The 6,826-nt window shown below is 37.8% G+C and overlaps 2 protein-coding genes across 3 annotated transcripts; one reads left to right on the forward strand and one right to left on the reverse strand.

Annotated features, from left to right (window-relative positions):
• Window positions 1-384: 384 nt before the first annotated feature.
• Window positions 385-1,078, forward strand: LOC132053961 (glutathione S-transferase U10-like). The gene is made up of 2 exons (XM_059446049.1): window positions 385-715; window positions 813-1,078. Exons 1-2 carry the CDS (start codon window positions 385-387, stop codon window positions 1,076-1,078), a joined length of 597 nt encoding a protein of 198 aa, XP_059302032.1.
• Window positions 1,079-1,698: 620 nt separating this feature from the next.
• LOC132052404 (large ribosomal subunit protein eL34) lies at window positions 1,699-3,017 on the reverse strand. 2 transcript variants are annotated; one of them, XM_059443925.1, is made up of 4 exons: window positions 2,875-3,017; window positions 2,720-2,799; window positions 2,025-2,134; window positions 1,699-1,921 (listed from the first exon to the last, which is right to left on the reverse strand). In XM_059443925.1, exons 1-4 carry the CDS (start codon window positions 2,951-2,953, stop codon window positions 1,828-1,830), a joined length of 363 nt encoding a protein of 120 aa, XP_059299908.1. In that variant the 5' UTR covers window positions 2,954-3,017; the 3' UTR covers window positions 1,699-1,827. The 2 variants fall into 2 exon arrangements, with proteins under 2 accessions (XP_059299908.1, XP_059299907.1); XM_059443924.1 differs by having other exon boundaries at window positions 2,720-2,990.
• Window positions 3,018-6,826: the final 3,809 nt, after the last annotated feature.

Raw genomic sequence — 6,826 nt, forward strand, 5'->3', positions numbered from 1 at the left:
AAAAAAGGGGGGCCCAAATGAGATGCCGACAACGCTATTTAATTAAAAAAAAAAAAAATAATCGACCGGTTTACCGATGGATCCGGATCCGGTTCCAAAAAATAAAAACAGGAACGGTTAATATCACGTTCCACCGGTCGGTTTACCGGTCGTTCACGGTTTGAACCGGTTTGATGGTTGACAGGTTTAGTGAAACCTGTGCAAGACTTGTGAAATTATTTTATCCTGCTTTGTCAAATCAGTTCTAATATGACACTCTCAACTGTTTACTTCATCAATCACGTAAATGATCAGTCCTCCAACATAATAAGGTAAGACGTTTGCCTATGATGGCTCATTAGCCCTTTGGGGATTAAAGAAGTGACAACAGACTTGGTCCAAACTATGCCAAAACTAAGCAGCATCTGGAGCAGAAATCAGTTACAAGAGAGGATGCAAGAGGAGAACAAGTTAACGCTTCTAGCAAACAATAGCACACATTCGAAGAGAGTTGAACTTGCTCTCAAGATCAAAGGCATATTTTTAGAGTTTGTGCGAAACAAGAGTCCTTCTCCAACACAACCCAGTTCACAAAGGGGTACCGTGCTGATTCACAATGGTAGAGCTATTGTGGAATCACTTGTCATCATTGAATATATCGATGAAACTTGGAAGCATGAACCTAAACTACTGCCAATAGAGCCTTACGACAGAGCCAGAGTTCGTTTCTGGGCTGGTTACATCCAACTGGTGAGATTTTACATCAGCTTAAAGATCTTTCCTCATCTAGATTTTGTTAATTTGTGCTGCCTGTATCCTCGGTTGTTTGACAGCATATCCAAGATCATGTTTTCCCAGGGAGAAGCACAGAAAAGCGTGTGAAAAACTGTGGGAGAGACAACAAGTGCTGGAAGAAGGAATGAAAGGTCGCAAAATCCACAGAGAACAGTGGGATGCTCTGGATATCATGATGGCTGCAACACTATATGCTTACAAGGCTCAGGAAGAGGTTCTTGCCGTGAAGATTCTCCACTCATATCTTCCTGGTGACAACATTACTAGAGCAGACTGTCGTGAAAGAAGTTATTCCTCCACATGAAAACTTGGTTTCGTTTATCAAGATCTTTAGGCAAAACATACCCAAAGTGCCATCCAATTAAAAGCACAGTACCGTTCTCAGATACCAAATCCCAACAAACTTTGTAACTAAAATAAAAATGATTCCACTCATGGCTCCAGAGGCTTACTGTCAAAGACAAGTTCAGGTCCTAGATAGTCATATAAATTTGTATAAAGGCACATCACAAATCCACATACAGTGCAACCTTTAAATTTAAATTCAAGGCTCCAAAATTTTCCCCCTTAATCAGATTAATATACCAGTGTGCACAAATTTCATGCTCCAAAAATCAACAAAACACTTTGGATTCACTTGTATACATCTCTGTTACAAGCAATGTGTATAAAGTGAAACTACTTGCAGCTTCATGAGTAACAAAATGTCAGACATGAGAAAGACGTCCTTCAATCAAGAATAGAGGACCGACCACAAACATTTCAGACAATTGCCACGTCTAATTGCTTTTAGCACATTGCTTTCACAGTCAATGAGTCGCTCATAGTAATGACTCACTAGCAAGAAGAAACAGTCTGATATATTAGGTAACTTAAGATAGACTAACAACCAAATTCATATAGAAAAGCAATGGAATCAAAATATAACCAACTAAAGCAAAATGCTCCTCAAATTGTTGTAGCAATCAAGTCATTTGTAGCACACATATAGTAAACACTTGAATGTCAAAATTTCATTAAAACTTAAAAGAAAATTCCCTAAAAACTCTCTGCTTAGCTCTTAGCTGCCAATTTTTCTTTGGTTTTTTGGATCTTCAAAACCTTCTTAACAATTTTTTGCTCTTCCACCAAGAAAGCTCGGACAATCCTGCAAATCCAACATTACCCCCAATTAGTCAAGTTTAACAACAAGAAAATGAAGGAGCCATATAATACACATGGCTAATCCAACAAACTTTAAGAGAACAAACCTTTCCCTCACTGCTCCTCCAGACAAAACTCCACCATAGGCACGGTTCACAGTCCTCCTGTTCCTAGACAGTCTGGATCTCTTATACTCTGTTGGTCTCAAATGTGGAATCTGTAATAAAGCAAAGCTTCAAGATTATTAAATTTCTCCAAATGCATGAATAATTAACTACCGGTTATTCAATAACCTACTAAGATTTGATGAATTCCGTAATATAAATTTTTAAACGCCAAACACAGGACGAAGATTATCAGATCCATCAGCAGGCTGACAAGTGTTAAATGCCCAACACCATGTACAACTATAGCTCCACTATTGTTATAATGGACACAATGAAAAGAAAAAAAAAAATCACACCTAGATTCAACATTCATGCTCACACTATAACAGAAGAGACAGTATGAGTCAGAAACCATCCAAAGAAATTACAGACTACATCAGAAACAGCTCCAATTCCTAACAAAGAATGTAAAATGCAGCTCCAATTAGGAACACATGATCTAATCCTGTGGGGAGTACAACAGCATGTAACATTATAGAAAACATATGGTGAACAAGATGCAACACAATGCAATCATATCACTAAAGGCATGGACACCTTAAACAAAAATGCAAAGCACAGCTCTGGAAACAGAAAAATATAAAAACTTAAGATCTAAATGACGAAGAATATGTCGAAGGAAAGAAAGGCATTACCCCCTGAATCCTCTTTCCAGTGACGGGGCACTTAGGACCACTAGCCCTCTTCTTGGTTGTCTGATACACCAACTTCCCACCTGGGATAGAGGGAGTAGTAGTTAAAATGGGATGAATCATCACAAATAATAAAAGTAAAGAAGTAGGATTAGTACCAGGGGTTTTGACGACACGGTGTTGGTTGGATTTGGTGGCATAGCTATGGCGCTTCCTGTAAGTCACTCTCTGCACCATCTTTCCTACCTTTCTCTCGCTCTCTCGGACGGAAGAGGGACTCAAAGTTTTGAGTAATTAAGTTTAAAACCCTACTCCGCAGTTTGCCCTAGATCGGACGCTACCAATAAATATTTTTGGACGGTTATGATTGACGATGATTTGGGCCTACCTTACTCTTCGGCTTCAACCCAACCCAACTAGTTGTTTGGGCTGTTATTTTGGGTCGTAAACACAAATATTTTCGGCTTCAATCCAATCCAACTCAGTCAGCTATTGACTTTTATGCTTTTTCCGCAACACTTTTTGAGTGACTTAGTTAAGCGTAGAAGTCTTTTCCTATTATCGTTGATTGAACTTTGGTTAAACGTAACTAAGTATCTTGCGTGACTTTAAGAACTTTAGTTAAGCAATTAAAATTGCCAATTAAGACTTGGACGGGTAAATTTGTTAAGGAATTTCAAATTTATGCGGACCCGCTTGCCCAATCTACTCATAAGGCATGGTATGCGGTTCCGCTAACTTTGGTAATTTTCTTAAAAGTGCTTGGTCCCGTACCGCACAAGACCTTCCCGCAGATTTTTTTTTTTTTATTTATGTTTTGAGGGGAGTTCGAACCGAACCTCATGATTTTTGCGTGAACGCTCGGGTTACAACGCGAGCGCAAAATTGAGCCGGCTATGAGGCATAATTTAAAGACCCAAATTAAAAGAAAATTTTAAAAGACCACCCCAAAGCGGGGCAATGCGAAAAATGACTTTTATAAATCTTTTTCTTGTGCGGAATGGCCCTTAAAATTTGACCGTCTTTAATTTTTGTCTTTCCATTACATAGTTTTGTGGTTTCGAACCTTGGCTTAGGAAAAAAAAAATCGCAAGGCAGAGTTTCGTAGCAAAATTAGGCTTATTTGGGCAAAAGTTAGGCCTCAAGGCGGAGTTTTGCAAAATTCAAAAAAAAAAAAAATGTTCTGCCTTAATGCAAAACTCTACCTTTAAGGAAGTTTTTCTTATACTGAAAGGCAAAACTACTTCCTTAAGGTAGAATTGTCTTATCGCGAAGCAAACTCCGCCTTAAATAAGTTTGCATCAAACCTTTGATCGGGGAGAGTTTGAGGCATAAGGTAAGTTTGAAACTCGTTTTGCGAATCCCAAACTTTCCTTGCAAATTTTTTTTACTTTTTAGCGGCGGGGTTCAAACGGAACAAGAGGTTTTAGGGAAAGGCAAAAAACAAAGACCACATTTGAGGGCAAAAATTAAAGACCACCGGAAAATGTGCAAATGACCCTTTATCAAATTTCTCCTTCCACTAAAAAATAAGAGTCGTTTTAGCTCTTTCACGTCCGTTAAGAGAAAAAAATAAAATAAAGCATAGTTTACTAAACTAGCCTTATTTTTTGGATTTTCGGGGTTTTACAAAAAAGAAATATTTTTTTAATATAAGAAAAAACAATTCCTTTTTTGTCTTGAATTTAAAAAGGAAAACAAATTTTTTTTCGCAAAAGCGAAACTTTTTTTGGGAAAAGGGGGTACCTTGTTTGTTTTAATGATTGGGTGTTTTTGGGATGTTTTGTTAAACAACCTGGGCCTCTTTTTTAATAGTCGAATCAAAGTTTAAAGCCCTTGGCTTTTTTTTGTGTTTAACAATTTAGGTCAAAATAGATCTTTTTAAGATTAAAATCTTAACTTGAAAAAGGGAGAAATTTTTATCAGGAAAACCCCCCCAACCCCCCATAAACCTCCCCCCCTCCCCCCTCCCCTACCACCCACCCTCCCTCCACTCCAACCCCCACTCCCCTACCACCCCACCCCACCACCCGCCCCAATCCCACCCCACACCACCCACCCCCACTCCCCACCACCAATCCCTACCCCACACCACCAACCCCTACCCCATAACACACCACTCCCCACTCCCCCCACTCCCCACTCCCCACTCCCCCCCACTACCCCCACCTCCACCTCCCCCATTACCCCCCACCCTCACTCCCCACCAACACTGCCTCACTACCTCCCACCCCACCCCCAACCACCCTACCACCTACCACCCCTCCACCCCTACTCACCACCCACCAAGACTACAAACATCTCCACCATGACTATCAAACATAAATGTTTTATTTTTTTTTAATCAAATAATATTTTTTTATTAAATTTGTATTTTTATTTTCTACTATTTAGTTTATTTTTTAATTTGAATTGTATATTTATTATATTTAAATAAATACATTATGCACATTCGTATATTGAAAACAAATTACCTTAATCATTCAGTTGTTCGTACTTCTGAGACAACATCTTAATCATTCCGTACGTGCATTCAAATCTCGTACGTCTTAATCTTAATGAAAACAAATGAGGCCTAAAATAGGATACGTGTTCTTGCGGACTGCAGATATCGGTGGCGGACCCAATGTGTGAAAGGTCAAAATTAAATATATCTGCAATACCTATATTTAATCTATCTACAGTGTAATTTTCTACAAGGTGTCAACACACCCTTGCCAAGTGTCCTTCGAGGACTATTTATCCCATTTTTAGTAAGTATTTCAAAGATTATCAGGTCATTTTTTCAATACAAAGAAGCGTTGAGAAGGAGAATGTTCATACAAGTTTGAATTAAACTTTACTAATTAATCATTCTTGAAAGTAATTTTAAAAGTGTTTGCATGCTATAATTCTACTCATTTTCAAGAATAACCTTAAGTATGCCTGATTTACTGCCCCTTTAAAGTGGTCTTTCATGAAAGGTTCGCTGGCATCCATAAATGGTTTGAGTTGAGCTCTAGCCCCGAATGGAAAAGGAATTGAGCAACTGAAGTAAACAGAAACAAGATGAACATTTATTGTACAACCGATGTTATTTGACGGCTGCAGACTTGCAGTAGTTTAAATACCTTCTTTTGTAAGTTATCAATCTACATTGACTCTACATAATTACGTGTAATTGGCTTTTGATGGATCTCAATTTTGTACTCTGGATAAAGAGTTAGGCCTGGATCAATAAAAAAAGGTTCAAATTAAAAAATCGAGAAAACCCTTGTTTTTAATTCCATAAGTGTTATATAATCAAATCCCGCATGTTAAATTTGGGGTAGTTTAGTAATTCTTTTTTTATGCAGGAGTTAGTATTTCTTAGGGTTGTGCAAATGATTAAGTGGACTCTTTTTTTTGATCAGGAGAGAGTAGTATTTATGCTTGAGAACAACTGAAAATGGGCTTAATTATACTGTGCATTAATGGGGGACGGCGGCGTCTGAGATAGTCATGTGTCTATATCCGTGTCAATGAATGAGGATCAGCACCGTCGCAAGAATCCTCAAAAGCACAGCCACAAACAAATTTAAGATGATTTGCCTTTGATTGGAGATGTAACTTGTGTGCAAACTTTAAGAAAATCTTTGAGATTGACTCTGTTTGACAAAGATGCGAAATTGATATATAAGCATTATTTGTGTACCCAAATTAAAATTCTTTCCGAACAAAATACAGGTAGGTGCTAACTATGGATTTAATGAAACACGTAATTGGGATAGAGTGATTGAAAAAGTGATAATAGAAAACCAAAATTGCAAATTATTAGAGCTAATGATAGAAGCAAGAATACTTTCCGATCAAATCTTATTAGTTCAACTCAACAATATTGTCGAAATGTAGCACGTCTGTTTGTTTTCAGTAGAGTTACGTTACTTTATTTGGAATATAATGACAAATGATATGTAAAGACAATAGATTTCTTCCGGTGGAAGTGAGAAGGAGGTTGGATCCTAATTCTAATTTGTTAATATATCTGTTATAGTTTATTGCAAGGTATGAGACTTGAGTCTTTCATCCCCATTGCAATGACGTGTTATGGAAATTTTATAGCCTTCGTTTCACCTTTAAAAGCGTCTCATT

The sequence above is a fragment of the Lycium ferocissimum genome, chromosome 4, assembly GCF_029784015.1.
Source record: "Lycium ferocissimum isolate CSIRO_LF1 chromosome 4, AGI_CSIRO_Lferr_CH_V1, whole genome shotgun sequence".
Taxonomy (NCBI): Eukaryota; Viridiplantae; Streptophyta; class Magnoliopsida; order Solanales; family Solanaceae; genus Lycium; species Lycium ferocissimum.

Bases quoted from the DNA above. Each gene is read 5' to 3' on its own strand.
- LOC132053961 (XM_059446049.1), top strand. From the start codon at position 385: ATGCCAAAACTAAGCAGCATCTGGAGCAGAAATCAGTTACAAGAGAGG. The intron at 716-812 runs GTTACATCCAAC...GTTGTTTGACAG, and splicing joins CAGAGTTCGTTTCTGGGCTG to CATATCCAAGATCATGTTTT.
- LOC132052404 (XM_059443924.1), bottom strand. From the start codon at position 2,953: ATGGTGCAGAGAGTGACTTACAGGAAGCGCCATAGCTATGCCACCAAA. The intron at 2,135-2,719 runs GTAATGCCTTTC...GCTTTATTACAG, and splicing joins CTGGAAAGAGGATTCAGGGG to ATTCCACATTTGAGACCAAC. The intron at 1,922-2,024 runs GTTTGTTCTCTT...TTGGATTTGCAG, and splicing joins GGAGGAGCAGTGAGGGAAAG to GATTGTCCGAGCTTTCTTGG.